Source organism: Oncorhynchus clarkii, chromosome 9 (assembly GCF_045791955.1).
Source record: "Oncorhynchus clarkii lewisi isolate Uvic-CL-2024 chromosome 9, UVic_Ocla_1.0, whole genome shotgun sequence".
NCBI classification, from domain to species: Eukaryota; Metazoa; Chordata; class Actinopteri; order Salmoniformes; family Salmonidae; genus Oncorhynchus; species Oncorhynchus clarkii.
Window position 1 is genome coordinate 37,992,351 of NC_092155.1, and position 19,491 is coordinate 38,011,841.

General features: G+C 42.6%; 1 protein-coding gene across 1 annotated transcript in view; it reads right to left on the minus strand.

Moving 5' to 3' along the window:
- LOC139416253 (metabotropic glutamate receptor 7-like) overlaps nt 1-19,491 on the minus strand; it is a 134,555-nt gene that overhangs the window by 9,627 nt on the left and 105,437 nt on the right. Inside the window, exons 7-8 of the mRNA XM_071164693.1 lie at nt 11,475-11,614; nt 4,229-5,164 (exon numbers count right to left, since the gene is read on the minus strand). Coding sequence (XP_071020794.1) covers nt 4,229-5,164; nt 11,475-11,614 — 1,076 coding nt within the window. The remainder of the gene's footprint in view (nt 1-4,228; nt 5,165-11,474; nt 11,615-19,491) is intronic.

A 19,491-nucleotide genomic window follows, 5' to 3' on the forward strand; every position in this document is an offset into this window, starting at 1 on the left:
TCTGCATGCTGCTCTGGGGACCCGCTACTCCCGAACTGCTTATGAATGGGCTTCTCATAAACTATCTAATTGGATGTCACTCACCTGCTGCAAATGTCCATGCCTGGGCTGGGCTGGTGTAGATGTACTCAGTTTATTATATCCTTTAAGGTTACCCTCTTGGCCTGGTGCTTTCTTGTTAAAAAGATATCCCCCCTTTCAGAAGACGTTCTCAATCTCTAACCACTAAAATAAGGATGAGGCTTAATTTAATGCCCCTGGTTCCCGCAGTTCTCCTTCTGTTGATTGTAAAGCTTTGGTGAACATTGCATGTTGTTTGAGGTTAAAGATGTGGAATCCCAGGCAGACACAGTCAGTAGGCATTCAGAGTATCAATTCAGGAAGGCAGAGCGCCTTGACAAAGAAAATGTCAAGTCTAACTCTTATCAAATAAAGTTATTTACTGAAATACAAGCGGATTGGGAGATGCAACTGCAGAAGATGCTATTTTTCCGCCCCCTTAAAAGTTAAAGGAGGAAATGCTTCTTGCCAGACATATTTAACCCCGGGAAATCTAACTTGGCAGCTCGACTTTAAGAAGTTCAGATAAGCACAAGTGCCATCTTACAAGACTTTAAGTGTTTGTAAGACATGTGTTGAGGTATAAAAGTTTGGTTTAACAGGAGTTTCCCTTTCCGGGTGTGGTTAACTCTTGTGGAAGTTTCTATACTTCCAGGGAAAAGTTTGGTTGTGTGATGTTTGATGTCAGGAGTCAAAACAGAGTTCTTCACAAAAGTGGTTTTCACTTGGTCAAATGTAATGAATGATACACAGAGATTACTTAGAGATTCTTGAAACATTCAAATAAAATAGGTAAACCTGGAACCTGATCACTCCAGAATGTTTTACATTGTTGTTAAAAAAACAGCTGACAATGGCAGTAATACCCACATCTTCCAATGTTATTTGCGTCTTTGCTTTAATTAAACACAGGTACACATGTTTATTACAGAATTATTCACAATCCCTTACATGGACAGTGCATTCGGAAAGTATTCAGACCCCTTGACTTTTTCCACATTTTGTTACATTACAGACCTATTCTACATTTGTTTACTTATCAATCTACACACAATACCCTATAATGACAAAGAGAATACAGGTTTTTATACATTTTTGCAAATGTATTAAATATTAAAACAGAAATACCTTATTTACATAAGTATTCAGACCCTTTGATATGAGACTCAACATGAAGCTCAGGTGCATCCTGTTTCCATTGATCATCCTTGAGATGTTTCTACAACCTGTTTGGAGTCCACCTGTGGTAAATTCAATTGATTAGACAGGATTTTGAAAGGCACACACCTGTCTATATAAGATCCCAGAGTTAACATTGAATGTCAGATCAAAAACCAAGCTAGAGGTAAAAGGAATTTTCCAAAGAGCTCCGAGACAGGATTGTGTCGAGGCACAGACCTGGGGAAGGGTACCAAACATTTATGCAGCATTGTAGGTCCGCAAGAACACAGTTCCCTCATTCATAAATTGAAAAGGTTTGGAACCACCAAGGTTCTTCCTAGAGCTGGCCGCCCGGCCAAACTGAGCAATCGGGAGAGAAAGGCCTGAAGGACAACAATCTCTGCATCACGCCTTTATGGGAGAGGCGCCAGATGGAAGCCCCTCCTCAGTAAAAGTCACATGACAGCCCGCTTGGTTTGCCAAAAGCCACTTAAAGGACTCACCGACTGATGAGAAACAAGATTCTCTGGTCTGATGAAACCAAGTTTGAACACTTTGGCCTGAATGCCAAACCTGGCACCATCCCTACAGTGAAGCATGGTGGTGGCAGCATCATGCTGTGGGGATGCTTTTCAGTGTCAGGGACTGGGAGACTAGTCAGGATCGAGGGAAAGATGAGTGGAGTAAAGTACAGAGAGATCCTTGATGAAAACCTGCTCCAGAGTGCTCAGGACCTTAGACTGGGGCGAAGGTTCACCTTCCAACAGAATAATGACCCTAAGCACACAACCAAAACAATGCAGGAGTGGCTTCTGTACAAGTCTCTGAATGTCCTTGAGTAGCCCATCCAAAGCCCGATCCAAAATCTCTGGAGAGGCCTGAAAATAGCTGTGCAGCGACGCTCCCCATCCAACCTGACAGAGTTTTAGAGGATCTACAGAGAAGAATGGGAGAACATCCCCAAATACAGGTGTGCCAAGCTTGTAGCTTCATACCCAAGAAGACTCTCGGCTGTAATCGCTGCCAAAGGTGCTTCAACAAATTACTGATTAAACGGTCTGAATACTTATGTAAATGTCATATTTCTGTTTTAAATGTTTATAAATTTGCAAACATTTCTTAAAACCTGTTTATGCTTAGTCATTATGGGGTATTGTGTGCAGATTGATGAAGAAAAAAAACAATTGAATCTATTTTAGAATAAGGTTGTAACCTAACGAACTGTGGAAAAAGTCAAGGGTCCTGAATACTTTCCGAATGCACTGTAGTTCTACTCCAAAAGTTATGTACTATTGGATTATTCCCCATTCCTAGTATGTGGAAGGCAGCGGAACATGAAACAAGTTGGATTTGGAAGCTAGTGATTCTCAGTCATTAGCCTGTATGCTGACTGATGAGTGGCTGACTGAGCGAATGCAGGTGTAGAGGGGGGAAAAGACCACTGTGTGATATTTTGTTGCCGTGTGTACATGGCTTCACACAACATGGGCTTAGGTGTCGGGTAGGCACAGGTGAGGAAAAACAAGGGCAGGCATCGGGTTGGCGCGGAGCTGTAGAGAATTCAGTCAATACGCAATAGAACTTTAGCTGTGCGATCAAAGCAAGATACAATAACATAAGGTCAACTGGATATCACAATCTTAGGCTCAGTATTAGGAGTTGCCTGGTATCGTATCCCCACCATGTTGCGACACATCTTTAGATAATCGGAGTCCCTGAATGTTTAAGATAAATCTAAAACAAACGGGGCCTTTTCAGTCGAAAGCAACAAGTGCAAGGTAATTTTGAGATAAGGAGCCTGGTCAAATACAGAAAACAATCCCTGTCCGCAAAGCAAACACACAAAGATATGTACATGTACACACAAACACACACACACACACACACACACACACACACACACACACACACACACACACACACACACACACACACACACACACACACACACACACACACACACTTAAGGGGTAATGGAGGGGTCCCTGTAAACACCACTCCTCCCTATCTGCTGAAGGCCACAGGAGTGGGCCTACAAATAACCTTGCATCAAGAGGCTAGCACTTTCTTTGTGGCTTAGGAGTATGTAAGACGATAGCCAGTGTTCTGTAAGAGTTAACTGCATGAAGATAGATAAACACGTTACAGGCTCTCTAGTCACTGGGCGTAACATAATGAACTCCTAATCGCTTCTGAGAGTGTAATTTATCTATGAAATCAGAGGCAAATTGATGAGGAAAATAATATTGTGATCTCTCTCTTTCCGTAGCCTAGCAGGAAGGATATTGAACAGTGTGGCTCTTTTAAAAGGTTAGGAGTAACACTTTCCTGTCGACGTCGATATTCTGTCAGTGGAAAACATCCACTCAGCTACATCATGTACACAAGGCCTGCCAAGCATCACACGAAACTCATGAATAGAGCAGATAAATGCGTCTGTATTCTGACCAATACTGTTCAGATAAGCAATGACTAGCATAGGGGGTCAGGAGTAACTGCTGATGTCAAGTGCATTTCTAAAGTGCACCTTGTCAAGGAATGGAATGTCTTGAGTCAAACGACTTATCCCCTTTTTCTTCTCCTCCTCCACCTCCTCCTCCACCTCCTCCTCCACCTCCTCTTCCTCCACAGGATGAGGCATAATAGTGTTGAGCCCCAGGCGTAAGAGCTAAGATAATTACTACCCCTCTCTTTTCCATGCTCTCCTCAGGCATCTCACAGCATTCATCTTCTTAGAATGCCCCCCTCCCCTTTACAATGCCTATTTACGTCTCCTGCGGTCCCTGTGTGGGTTTTTTATGCACATCTAAGCCATGTGAATTTGAAATCAAAAGAAAATGAGTCTTGAACACACACAGCCACTGTGTGTGTGCGTTTTCTTATGTGTGTGTCTGTTTTTGCATCTCTATGTGTGTGTCAGTGTCAGTGTGTGTGTTTGTATGAGATAAAACACAGGCTGGAAGGAGCGGAAGCAGCACAGGCGGAGGGAGGGAGAGGGATGACTCACCTTCTCTGCAGATTGGGCCGTGCCAAAGAAGATGGGGATGAAGGCCAGCCACACAATACATGTGGTGTACATGGTGAAGCCGATGGGCTTGGCCTCGTTGAAGTCCTCTGGCACGTCCCGGGTTTTGATGGCATAGATGGTACATGTGACCATCAGAAGGATGCTGTAGCCCAGCGAACAGATCATCTGCAGGTCCGTGATGTCACACTTCAGCACGCCTCGCGCCAGGTTGGGGTTCATGGTCTTTTGCTCGTCGTAGTCGATGACTGTGTTGGGCGGGTCCACAGCGAACCAGATGAGCACGCCCAGCAGCTGCAGGCAGATGAGGGAGGAGGTGATAGCGATCTGGGAGGTGGGGCTGATGAAACGTGGGGCGGTCACCGTCTGCTTGCCCTGCTCAAAGATCCGGTAGATGCGGTTGGTCTTGGTGAGCAGTGCGGCGTAGCTGATGCTCATCCCCAGGCCCAAGAAGATTCTCCGGAAGGAGCACACGCCCACATCGGGCTTGGCGATCATCAGGAAGGTGATGATGTAGCACAGGAATATGCCCGTCAGCAGCACATAGCTCAGCTCGCGGCCCGATGCCCGCACAATAGGTGTGTCATTGTAGCGTACGAACGTTGCCATGACGAAGATGGTGGCGATGATGCCCAGCATGGCAAGGAAGACGGGAATGACTGCCCAGGGGGAGTGCCACTCCAGCTTGACGATGGGGATAGGTTGGCAGGTTGTCCGGTTTGGGTCAGGCCTCATGTCGTAGGAGCACAGGCGGCACAAGGTCTCATCGTATTGGTACTGGTAGCCATCACACAGCTCACAGTGCCAGCAGCATGGCATGCCCTTTACCCTCTTCTTCCTCTCACCTGTCTTACAGGGTAGACTGCACACAGAGATAGGGACACCCGGCTCCCCTACTGGCCACTGCATCTCCTCGAGCTGAGAGAAAGAGAGAGGACACAGGCCACGGGGTGAGAGGGAGATAAGCAGTGGAGGTAGCACTTCAGATAAGAGGGCTAGTCGATAGGGATGAAGCGGTTTACAGGCAAATGGGCCTGGACTTGGTGTGTGCATACAGGATGAGGTACATGTCTTGTGTCACACCATGTCTTACTGGCTAACTCGCTACTACTGCAGCAAGCACAATACTCTAAATTACACTTAATATAACCTCCACTGAGTTGTTGCAGTGGAGAATAAAATATCTCTTTCATCAATTCTTTTTCGTATTTCCAATCATAAGACTGCTAAGAATAACAAAAATAAGCCAATATACTTTCAAGTGTCCTATTCCGTATTCAAGAGTAATTGATATCACCATGGAGACAGCACTTGCATTTTTATTAAATAAAATTAAAAGAGAGAAACAATGAAATAAAGAGTGCAGAAGCCAGAGAGGTATGAAAAATGGGATTAGTATAGGAGAATCAGATTTACCACCTTAAAAATGTCAATTTTACAACAGTTTTAAAGGGGGAATTTCTCTTCAGAATTGATATATTGTCACAAAGATGTGGAGTCGACTACAGAGAGAATTTATTGAAGGTTACTGAATTACATAAAAGATACTGAGCCTCAACACTCTTGTGGATTTCTTTGACGACAATGTTAGTTTAACCTTAAAGTCAGACTTGAGGTTAAACCTTAAAGTCAGTACAAGTCATCTTATGATGACGCCGGAGGGGATCGCTGCTGTTTTATTGGCTCTTAAAACCTTTTTTGGACAGGGGGTATCATTTTCACTTTTGGATGAATAGCGTGCCCAGAATGAACTGCCTCCTACTCTGTCCCAGATGCTAATATATGCATATTATTATTAGTATTGAATAGAAAACACTCTGAAGTTTCAAAAACTGTTTGAATGATGTCTGTGAGTATAACTGAACTCATATGGCAGGTGAAAACCTGAGAAAAATCCACCCAGGAAGTGGGAAATCTGAGGTTGTAACGGAACTTTTCGAGTTTTTGTCTGGATGAAGTGCTCGCGTCTCATGAAGATGGATTACTGGGCTGAACACGCTAACAACAAGTGGCTATTTGGACATAAATGATGGACTTTATGGAACAAATCAGTCATTTATTGTCGAACCGGGATTCCTGGGAGTGCATTCTGATGAAGATCATCAAAGGTAAGTGAATATTTATAGTGTTATTTCTAATTTATGTTGACTCCAACATGGCGGATATTTCTCTGGCTGGATTGGGCTCTGAGCCCCCTTCTCAGATTATGCTTTTTCCGTAAAGTTTTTTTGAATTCTGACACAGCGGTTGCATTAAGGAGAAGTCTATCTTTAATTATGTGAATAACACTTGTATCTTTTATCAATGTTTATAGAGTATTTCTGCAAAGTCACCGGATGTTTTGGAATCATAACATTACTGCACGTAACGCATCAATGTAAACTGAGATTTTTGGATATAAATATGCACATTATCGAACAAAACATACATGTATTGTCTAACATGATGTCCTATGAGTGTTATCGGATGAAGATCATCAAAGGTTAGTGATTAATTGTATCTATATTTCTGCTTTTTGTGACTCCTATCTTTGGCTGGAAAAAATGGCAGTGTGTTTTTTGACTTGGCGGTGATCTAACATAATCATATGATGTGCTTTCGCTGTAAAGCATTTAAAGCAAATTCGAAACAACAAAAATCTCTTAATTAAAATTCCTCAAGCATACAACTATTTTACACCATTTTAAAAATAAAAGTCTCTTTAATCCAGCCACAGTGTCTGATTTCAAAAAGGATTTACAGCGATAGCACCACAGACAATTGTTAAGTCACCACCAAGCCACATAAAAACACAGCCATTTTTTCAACGAAAGAGAGGAGTCACAAAAAGCAGAAATAGAGATAAAATTAATCACTAACCTTTGATGATCTTCATCAGATAACACTCATAGGACTTGTTACACAATACATGTATGTTTTGTTTGATAAAGTTCATATTTATATCAAAACATCTGAGTTTACATTGGTGCGTTATGTTCAGTAGTTCTAAAACATGCTGTGATATTTTGCGGAGAGCCACATCAATTTACAGAAATACTCATAATAAACATTGATAAAGATACCACTATTATACATAGAACTTTAGATAAACTTCTCCTTAATGTAACCGCTGTGTCAGATTTCAAAAAAACTTTACGGAGAAAGCAAACCATGCAATAATATGAGTACAGCCTTTAGACAACAAAGCTGCCAAAAAGATACCCGCCATATTGGGTAGTCAACATTACTCAGAAATAGCATTTTAAATATTCACTTACCTTTGATGATCTTCATCAGAATGCACTCCCAGGAATCCCAGTTCCACCATAAATGTTTGATTTGTTCGATAATGTCCATCAGTTATGTCCAAATATCTTCTTTTGTTATGGCGTTTAGTAAACAAATCCAAAAGCGGGTTCAGGTCGCGCCGAACGTCGGACGAAAAGTAAAAAAAGTTCCGTTACAGCCCGTAGAAACATGCCAACCTAAGTACGGAATCAATCTTTAGGAAGTTTTTAACATAAAACTTAATTAATGTTCCAACCGGACAATTCCTTTGTCTGTACAAATGAAGTGGAACGTAGCTACCTTTCATGTGAGCGCGCCAGACCGAGGCCAGACCACTCACTCAAAGAGCCCTTATGAGCCCCTCCTTTAGAGTAGAATCCTCAAAACAGGTTATAAATACTGTTGACATCTAGTGGAAGCCTTGGGAAGTGAAACATAACTAATATCACCCTGTATCTTCAATGGGGGCTGAGTTGAAAAACTACAAACCTCAGATGTCCCACTTCCGGGTTGGATTTTTTCTCAGGTTTTTGCCTGCCATATGAGTTCTGTTATACTCACATACATAATTCAAACAGTTTTAGAAACTTCAGAGTGTTTTCTATCCAATACTACTAATAATATGCATATATTAGCATCTGGGACAGAGTAGGAGGCAGTTCACTCTGGGCACGCTATTCATCCAAAAGTGAAAATGCTGCCCCCTGTCCCAAAAAGGCTAACAAGAAGTTTATCTTTCATTTGCTGTATTGGACTTGTTAATGTGTGAACGTTACATATTTCCCAAAAATATTTTTGAATTTCACGTGCTGTCTTTTCAGCGGAATGTTGTCAAGGAGTCCACTAGCGGAACGCCTGCCCTAGAAAGGTTAACCAACTTTGCTATTTTGTTTGTTTTTTCGCATCGCTTGTAACTTATTTTGTACATAATGTTGCTGCTACCGTCTCTTATGATGAAAAGAGATTCTGGACATCAGACCAGCGATTACTCACCTCGAACTGGATGAAGAATTTTTCTTTAATGAGTCGGACGAGAAGGATATACCCCAAACACCCGAACAGGCCCTCATCCCCGTCATTCGCTGGAGAAAGAAACTGAGATTTCGATGAAAGAGATCGGGGTGCCTTGTGAGGATCAGATGACGAGTGGCTAACCTGCCTTTGCAATCAGTACTGTTAGCTAACGTTCAATCCCTGGAAAATAAATGGGACGAACTGAAAGCACGTATATCTTACCAACGGGACATTAAAAACTGTAATATCTTATGTTTCAACGAGTCGTGGCTGAACGACGACATTAATGACATACAGCTGGCGGGTTATACACTCTTTCGGCAGGATAGAACAGCAGCCTCTGGTAACGGGGCGAGAGCCTATGCATATTTGTAAACAACAGCTTGTGCACGATATCTAAGGAAGTCTCAAGGTTTTTCTCGCCTGAGGTAGAGTATCTCATGATACACGGTAGACCACACTATCTACCTAGAGAGTTTTCATCTGTATTTTTCGTAGCTGTCTACATACAACCACAGAGCGATGCTGGTACTAAAACTGCACTCAATGAGCTGTATACCGCCAAAGAAAACAGGAAAACGCTATAATCCAGAGGCGGTGTTCCTAGTGGCCGGGGACTTTAATGCAGGGAAGCTTAAATCAGTTTGACCTATTTTATATCAGCACGTCAAATGTGCAACCAGAGTGGAAAAAACTCTAGACCACCTTTACTCCACACACAGAGACGCGTAACAAAGCTCTCCCTCGCCCTTCATTTGGCAAATCTGACCATAATTCCTGATTACAAGCAAAAATTAAAGAAGGAAGCACCAGTGACTCGGTCAATAAAAAATGTGGTCAGATGAAGCAGATGCTAAACTACAGGACTGTTTTGATAGCACAGACTGAAATATGTTCCCGGGATTCAATGGAGGACTGAGCACACCCCCATTGTCTTCAACCAGGGATGTAGTGGAGCAGGTGGAGAGCTTCAAGTTCCTTGGCGTCCACATCACCAATAAACTAATATGGTCCAAGCACACCAAGACAGTTGTGAAGACTGAAAAGACTGAAAAAAGACTGAAAAGATTTGGCATGGTTCCTCAGATCCTCAAAAGATTTTACAGCTGCACCATCGAGAGCATCCTAACGGGCTGCATCACTGCCTGGTATGGCAACTGTTCGGCCTCCGAACGCAAGGCACTACAGAGGGTAGTGCGAATGTTCCAGTACATCACTGGGGCCAAACTTCCTGCCGACCAGGACCTCTATACCAGGCGATGTCAGAGGAAGGACCTCAAAAACTCCAGCCACCCTAGTCATAGACTGCTCTCTCTGCTACCGCACGGCAAGCAGTACCGGAGCGCCAGTCTAGGTCCAAGAGGCTTCTAAACAGCTTATACCCACAAGCCATAAGACTGAACATCTAATGAAATGGCTACCCAGACTATTTGCATTGCCCCCCTCCCCCTTCTACGATGCTGCTACTCTATGTTATTATCTATACATAGTCACTTTAATAATAACTCTACTAACATGTACATATTACCTCAATTACCTCGACACCGGTGCCACCTCACATTGACTCTGTACTGGTACTCCCTGTATATAGCCCCGATATTGTTATTTACTGCCGCTCTATAATTATTTGTTGCTCTTATCTCTTACTTTTTGGGGGGTATTTCTAAAAAAAAATGCATTGTTGGTTAAGGGCTTGTAAGTAATCATTTGACTGTAAGGTTGTATTCGGCGCATGTGACAAATACTTTTTGATTTGAAGTCATCTTGAAGAACTCTTTGTCATCCCACATCACAACTTGTATAATTTCCCCCACGTGTCTGGCTCCCAAAAACCAATGATTATGTAAATTGCTCTGATAATAATCACATTAAAGTCTGTCCTGAGGCTTTAAGATATTACACAACCAAAAAATACCTTAGTGCAAGCCAAAACCTACAACGACTACAGTGTGTGAGTATTCCTGTACATGCTGCTCTCTCATGTCCTGCATGACAAATGTGTTGTTTCAACGCTGTCTCAGTGGATTGTCATCTGCTATCAGTTATCTGTGCAGGGGCTGTGATTTGTTACGTGGACAATGTTACTCCCTGGAACAGTTCCTGATTAAACACTGACTCTCCGGCTGGAAACAGTAATGAGACCAACACCACTGTTGCTATGGAGACCACAAAGCAAGATTTGTCACCTTGGACTGATACGGATAATTTATTTTTTGGGGAGGAGGGGTGGTTTGTTGGGTTTATTGTTGTCAGGGAGGATTTAGGCCACTTTTAGACACATTTTGATGCAGCTCTTCATCAGAGATGACATAATCAATCTGTCTCCTCAATATTTCTTGACAAACATATTTCATTAGACAGGTGTCAGTCTTTTTCCGTCATGGACAACTTATCGTTGTCTTGCCAAAATGCAACAGCAACATTCTTAGGACTACAGGCTAATTCCTCAATTTGATTTGACATTGCTCTTCCTAAACAAGTTGTGTACTAATTAGTGGCCAATCAATCACCATTTTCTCAAGTGCCTCGTTTGAACTTACATTTCTCTGATAAAAAGGAAAAAGTCTCTGCACACTTTCAGTCTGATGCAAATTGCTTTAAATAGTAGCTGAGCTTTCAGCCAGTCGACCTTCATCAGAGCATTCATCAAAGCATGCTCTGATGAAAGTCGACTGACTGAAAGCTTTGATACTATTTAAAGAAATGTGCATTTGACTGGAAGTGTGCATCGACTTTTTCCTGTTTTGCATTCTGCCTCCAGAACCTTCAAAAATCAGCTTTGGTTGTGTGGTAGATTCGGCCTATTATCCACTTACATTTTTCTAAAATTAATTAAATGTATCTCTATTGATCATAAATATAATCAAATAAGGCCATTTTAAGTATGCTAAGGATTCTTGGACCATGTGTCCTTGGTCACAGCCAAGATTACAGGCCTTAAACTTACCCTGAGTTGGAGTGTCTCCACCCACTGTCCGATGGGCCTGTACTCAGGAACACTGGAGTTGGTCATCTGGAACTGGAACAGGTCGTAGCGTCCTGGGGCGTCACCGTTTTTATTAAACATAACCGACGTGCCTGCACTACCTGCAGGAAGACAGAAGGAAGGAGAAATTGAAAATGAATGTGTTTTTATATTGAGTACATATTTGTGCAAATAAATGAATTACACATGCCCTTTTTATTTTAAGATTCAACCATTAAAGGCCTGTGATTGGTTGGGCCAACAGTACATAAACCCCTGTGAGAGAAACATTGACATTTAACCTAGTGTCCCTTGTTCTGTCGTTTACAAGCTATAAACGGCTGTGTGGACATCGAGGGCCACAGGGTGTGCTCATGTGCTAATGGCCTATTCATAATGACCATGACTCATATCCTGTCCCCATTAGAAGGCGAGCAAGTCAGCTAACTCCCGACTGACTGAGATGATTGCTCTGCTGTGAAAGAGTGTGTACTAAGGCTATCCAACACCACACCGCAGCCCTACATTTCACATCAGAGCTGTGTGATACATCACCAGGTCTATGCGCAGCATCAATGAAGCAGTGTTCAGCTTTAGGTTATCACATCTGTGCATTAGGAATAGCACAAGGTGCCCGGTCTTCGAGACGGATGCACATTTCCTCAGTTCAAAAGTAAAACCATCTCAATCACACATGCTGGACAGGAGATGAAGCAAAGTAAGATAAATAGGTCAGCCAAAGCATCATACGGTCCCCATCTGGTCGCAGTTTGTAGCAAGCAGAGGACCGCAGGCTAATTAACTTACTGAAGGTTCTGGACACCTGCAACACGGTATTCGAGAAATGAAGTCTGTGGCCTGAGTTGTGTGTGCATGTGTTTGTGAGTGTTTGAGTGTATAGTTGTGTAGGCTATCTATGTGCATGTGTATGTGTGTATGAACTCGCCATAATGAAGATGTCCTTGAGAACTTTCCGTAAAACCAACTAAGAAGGAATGTGTGGCCCTGATTTTTTTATGTGACATAGACCCCTATGCATAGTCACTTTAACTCTACCTGCATGTACATATTACCTCAATTACCTCGACTAAACAGTGCACCCGCACATTGACTCTGTACCGGTACCCCCTGTATATAGCCTCGCTACTGTTATTTTACTGCTGCTCTTTAATTATTTGTTACTTTTATTTTAGATTTTTTTACTTATCTATTTTTTACTTAACACATATTTTTCTTAAAACTGCATTGTTGGTTAAGGGCTTGTAAGTGAGCATTTCACTGTAAGGTCTACAGCTGTTTTATTTGGCGCATGTGACATGTAACATTTGATTTGAATTTATTTATACAACACACAGTGAGGTCGATGTTTCTCATCCTGCCATTGTAAGACGGACTATTACTCCTTCAGTTCAACAGTAAGTTAACCTTGGCAGTGCATACAATAACTCAAAGGCATAGTAGACACCATTTCTAAAATCGGACGGGGACGGGACTCGAATCAGATGTGGCACGGGAAAATGACTGGAGTAATAGTCCTGACTATAAAAAGTCTAAAAGGGGAATGACCAATAACACCTGTCCAAAATGGTTGTGGGGACATGTTGCCTTTGTGTTTTGTGTAGGCCTTTGGCTTTGTTAGGTAGAGGCTGTACCCCAATTCTGAATACCTTCCCTTTTAGGTTTTGTCAATAGGGAATTTCAGTAGCCTACACACCAGTTTTTTTTCAATGACATTTGTCATTGAACATTCTACAAAAGAGGAAAGCCAAAATCTCTCCTCTAGCAGCAAGAAACGAGATTATAGGGAGTAAAACCTCATTTATATGCACCATACATACAGGACGAGACCTAAAGTATACAGAAATCTCATGGGAGAACCGAATCTGCCACTCCATCAAAGTTTGTATGACCATCAAAGTCAATGAGTTGCTTTCGTTTTCTCCTTACGTTTCCTGCACATTAGTCATACAGAATATTAATGTGGTCATTTTCAAAGCTGTTGAAGATACTGAGTAGTGTAAGGTGTATTATAAGAGCTCAATTGAGCTAATTCACCGAAACAACTTCCACTCCGAATGTGTGCAGAATATTTTGCCGATAGGCAATGGTTGTGTCAAGGAAATGTATTGTCAGTTGTCATAAGCTAACATCAGCTGTCATAAATGTTTAGGACATCAATTGTATCAGTATTATGTCATAATTATGTAGCCCTTAATAAGACAAAAGGCTCATGTAAAGTGTTACGCTACCGATAGTTACACTAAACATACAGTACCCGTCAAAAGTTTGAAACACCTACTCATTGGCATTCTATCAACCAGTTTCATGAAGTAGTAACCTGGAATGCATTTCAATTAAAATGTGTGCCTTGTTAAAAGTTAATTTGTGGAATTTCTTTCCTGCTCAAAGCATTTGAGCCAATCAGTTGTGTATTGGTGGTATACAGAAGATAGTCCTATTTGGTAAAAGACCAAGTCCATATTATGGCAAGAACAGCTCAAATAAGCAAAGATAAACGGCAGTCTGTCTCTGCTTTAAGGCATGAAGGTCAGTCAATCCGGAAAATGTCAATAACTTTGAAAGTTTCTTTTAGTGCAGCCTAAATAAATACTTCACAGAGTTCAAGTAACAGACACATCTCAACGTCAACTGTTCAGAGGAGACTGCGTGAATCAGGCCTTCATGGTCGAATTGCTGCAAAGAAACCACTACTAAAGGACACCAATGAGAAGAAGAGACTTGCTTGGGCCAAGAAACATGAGCAATGGACATTAGACATGTGAAATCTGTCCTTTGGTCTGATAAGTCCAAATTAGAGATTTTTGGTTCCAACGCCATCTCTTTAGGAGACACAGAATAGCTGAACGGAGGATCTCCGCATGTGTGGTTCCCACCGTGAAGCATGGAGGAGGAGGTGTTATGGTGATGGGGTGCTTTACTGGTTACACGGTCTGTGATTTATTTAGAATTCAAGGCAGACTTAAACAGCATGGCTACCACAGCATTCTGCAGCGATACACCATCCCACCCGGTTTGCGCTTAGTGGGACTATCATTTGTTTTTCAACATGACAATGAAGGAGAGTGATGGAGTGCTTCATCAGATAACCTGGCCTCAACATTCCCCTGACTTTAACCCAATTGAGATGGTTTGGGATGAGTTGGACCGCATAGTGAAGGAAAAGCAGTGCTCAGCATATGTGGGAACTCCTTCAAGACTGTTTGAAAAGCATTCCTTATGAAGCTGGTTGAGAGATTCCAAGAGTGTGCAAAAATGTAATAAAGCCAAAGGGTGGCTACTTTGAAGAATCTAAAATATAAATATATTTTGATATGCTTAACATTTTTTGGATTACTACATGATTCCATGTGTGTTATATCGTAGTTTTGATGTCTTTACTATTATTCTACAATATAGAAATAGTAAAAATATCAAAAAACCCTTGAATGTAGGTGTGTTCAAACTTTTGACTGGTGCTGTACAGTATACAGTAGTTGCAGTACGACAGAATCCGCTTTAGAATGAAATTGAAACAACAAAAAACACACACAGGGGTAGTCGTCAACAATCTGTCACTTCTGTTTCCAACAGACAGGGAATAGAGTTGACATACTGTATCTATTTGTTGACAAGATGTTGACATAGTACACTGGAAGCAGTTGGTATGACAGGACTACAAGACTGTCTTGTTCCACGCACATTGCAGGACAAAGAATCCCCCCCACCCACACACACACACGGTCACAGTAAGCAAATTATTAAGCAGTGTAGCTCTCCTTGCAGATAGGAAGCCATTACAAATTCCATTCTATTTTACGTTTTCTGCTATTTCCAAGGGAACAAAATGATCTGTGCAGACAGCTTTGTGAAAGATGAAAGATTCATACATTCGTATGGGGCTCTGAACTAAGACATGACAAAAGTGCATTGCTGCTGTACTGTGTCGAGCAGTGTGGGTGGACTGGGGGCTCTCTTTCCTTCGCACTCTTGAGCTCTGTCTCCAGCGCAGCAGGGAGAACAACAAAGACAACTCACACAGGCACGCACACATGGCAACACAAACATGTATATTCACATACTCTAACATATACACATGTGAACATGCCCGCGTGCACGCGTACGTGCACACACAGCCCAGCCAGGATACAGTAAAGAGCACAGAGATTTCCAGTGGTGTAAAGCCCCGTCGATGAGAATGGGGGCGTGCTCGGTCCTCCTTTTCCTGTAGTCCACAATAATCTCCTTTGTCTTGATCACGTTGAGGGAGAGGTTGTTGTCTTGGCACCACAGGGCCAGGTCTCTGACCTCCCCCCTGTAGGCTGTCTAATCGTTGTCGGTGATCAGGCCACTGTTGTGTCGTCGGCAAACTTAATGATGGTGTTGGAGTCATGCCTGGCTGTGAAGTCATGAGTGAACAGGGAGTACAAGAGGGGACCGAGCACGCACCCCTGAGGGGCCCCTGTGTTGAGGGTCAGCGTGGCGGATGTGTTGTTACCTACCCTTACCACCTGGGGGCGGCCCATCAGGAAGTCCAGGATCCAGTCGCAGAGGGAGGTGTTTAGTCCCAGGTTCCTTAGCTTAGTGATGAGCTTTGAGGGCACTATGGTGTTGAACGCTGAGCTGTTGTCAATGAATATCATTCTCACATAGGTGTTCCTTTTGTCCAGGTGGGAAAGGGCAGAGTAGAGCACAATAGAGATTGCATCATCTGTGGATCTGTTAGGGTGGAATGCAAATCGGGGTGGGTCTTGGATTTCTGGGATAATGGTGTTGATATAAGCCATGACCAGCCTTTCAAAGCACTTCATGGCTACAGACGAGAGTGCTACGGGTCTGTAGTCATTTAGGCAGGTTACCTTAGTGTTCTTGGGCACAGGGACTATTGTGGTCTGCTTGAAACATATTGGTATTACAAACTCGGACAGGGAGAGGTTGAAAATGTCAGTGAAGACATGCCAACCAGTTGGTCTGCGCATGCTCGCAGTACACGTCCTGGTAATCCGTCTGGCCCTGCGACCTGTTAAAGATCTTACACACATCGGCTGCGGAGAGTGTGATCACACAATCGTCCTGAACAGCTGGTGCTCTCATGCATGTTTCAGTGTTGTTTGCCTCGAAGCGAGCGTAGAATTAGATTAGCTCATCTGGTAGGCTCGTTTCACCGGGCATCTCTCGGCTGTGCCTCACTTTGTAGTCTGTAATAGTTTGCAAGCCCTGCCACATTCAACGAGCGTCGGAGCCGTAGCATGATTTGATCTTAGTCCTGTATTGATGCTTTGCCTGTTTGATGGTTCCTCAGACAGCATAGCGGGATTTCTTATAAGCTTCAGGATTAGAGTCCCGCTCCTTGAAAGTGGCAGCTCTAGCCTTTAGCTCAGTGCAGATGTTGCCTGGAATCCATGGATTCTGGTTGGGGTACATACGGTTACTGTGGGGACGACGTCATCAATGCACTTATTGATGAAGACAATGACTGATGTGGTATACTCCTCAAAGCCATCGGAAGAATCCCGGAACATATTTCAGTCTGTGCTAGCAAAACAGTCCTGTAGCTTAGCATCTGCTTCATCTGACCACTTTTTTTTATTGACCAAGTCACTGGTGCTTCCTGCTTTAATTTGTGCTTGTAATCAGGAATCAGGAGGATAGAATTACAGTGCCTTGCAAAAGTATTCATCACGCTTGGTGTTTTTCCTATTTTGTTGCATTACAACCTGTAATTTCAATGGATTTTTATTTGGATTTCATGTAATGGATATACTCAAAATAGTCAAAATGGAAAAGTGGTGCGTGCATATGTATTCACCCCCTTTCCTATGAAGTCCCTAAATAAGATCTGGTGCAACCAATTACCTTCAGAAGTCACATAATTAGTTAAATAAAGTCCACCTGTGTGCAATCTAAATGTCACATGATCTGTCATATGATCTCAGTACACCTGTTCTGAAAGGCCCCAGAGACTGCAACACCACTAAGCATGGGGCACCACCAAGCAAGCGGCATCATGAAGACCAAGGAGCTCTCCAAACAGGTCAGGGACAAAGTTGTGGAGAAGTACATATCAGGGTTTGGTTATTAAAAAATATCCAAAACTTTGAACATCCCACGGAGTACCATTAAATCCATTATTAAAAAATGGATAGAATATGGCACCACAACAAACCTGCCAAGAGAGGGCCGCCCACCAAAACTCACAGACCAGGCAAGGAGGGCATTAATCAGAGAGGCAACAAAGAGACCAAAGGTAACCCTGAAGGAGCTGCAAAGCTCTTCAGAGGAGATTGGAGTATCTTTGCATAGGACCACTTTAAGCCGTACACTCCACAGAGCTGGGCATTACGGAAGAGTGGCCAGAAAAAAATAATTGCTTCAATAAAAAAATAAGCGAACATGTTTGGTGTTCGCCAAAAGGCATGTGGGAGACTCCCAAACATATGAAAGAACGTACTCTGGTCAGATGAGACTAAAATGTTGCTTTTTGGCCATCAAGGAAAACGCTATGTTTGGCGCAAACCCAACACCTCTCATCACCCCAAGATGGCAGGGACTGGGAAACTGGTCAGAATTTAAGGAATGATGGATGGCACTAATTACAGGGAAATTCTTGAGGGAAACCTGTTTCAGTCTTCCAGAAATTTGAGACTGGTATGGAGGTTCACCTTCCAGCAGGACAATGACCCTAAGCATACTGCTAAAGCAACACTCGGGTGGTTTAAGGGGAAACATTTAAATGTCTTGGAATGGCCTAGTAAAATCCCAGACCTCAATCCAATTGAGAATCGTAAAGATTGCTGTACACCAGCAGAACCCATCCAACTTGAAGGAGCTGGAGCAGTTTTGCCTTGAACAAATGGGCAAAAATCCCAGTGGCTAGATGTGCCAAGCTTATAGAGACATACCCCAAGAGACTTGCAGCTGCAATTGCTGCAAAAGGTGGCTCTACAAAGTATTGACTTTGGGGGGGTGAATAGTTATGCACGCTCAAGTTTTCCGTTTTTTGTATTTATTCTTGGTTGTTTCACAATAAAAAATATTTTGCATCTTCAAAGTGGTAGGCATGTTGTGTAAATCAAATGATACAACCCCCCCCCCCCCTCCAAAAACAAATATATTTTAATTCCAGGTTGTAAGTGCCACGGGGGGTGAATACTTTCGCAAGCCACTGTATGGTCAGATTTGCCAAATGGGGGACCAGGGAGAGCTTTGTACGCGTCTCTGTGTGTGGAGTAAAGGTGATTTAGAGTTTTTTTCCCTCTGGTATTGTGATGCCAGATATTGTGCACCAGCTGTTGTTTTCAAATATACATAATTCACCACCCATTTTCTTACCAGACGCCGCTGTTTTGTCCTGCTGATACAGTGTATAACCAGCCAGCTGTATGTAGATAATGTCGTCATTCTGCCACGACTCCTTGATGCATAAGATATTACAGTTTTTATTGTCCCGTTGGTAGTTTAATCTTCCTCGTAGGTCATCGATTTTATTTTCCAATGGTTGCACGTTAGCTAGTAGAACGGAAGGCAGTGGAAGTTTATTCAATCGCCTATGAATTCTCAGAAGGTAGCCCAACCTCCGCCCTCTTTTTCTCTGTCTCCTCTTCATGTAAATGACAGGGATTTGGGCCTGTTCCCAGGAAAGTATGTCCTTCACGTCGGGCTCGTCGGACTGGTTAATGGAAAAAAAATCTTCTGCCAGTTCATGGTGAGTAATCGCTGTTCTGACGGTAGCAGTAACATTATGTACAAAATAAGTGTAAAAAAATAAATGACAAACAACGCAATAAAAATAACAAAAAACACATTTGGATAGGAACACGTCAGCCATCATCTACGGTGCCATGATACAAAAGTAAAGAAAATAATGTAATGTAATATAAAAACATTTATTTTCCCTGTCACCAAAAAGTACTCGTTAGATTTCGAATGCCTAGGACATGAAAATGGTCCAATTCACACACATATCAAGAGAACATTCCTGGTCATCCGTACTGCAGATTCT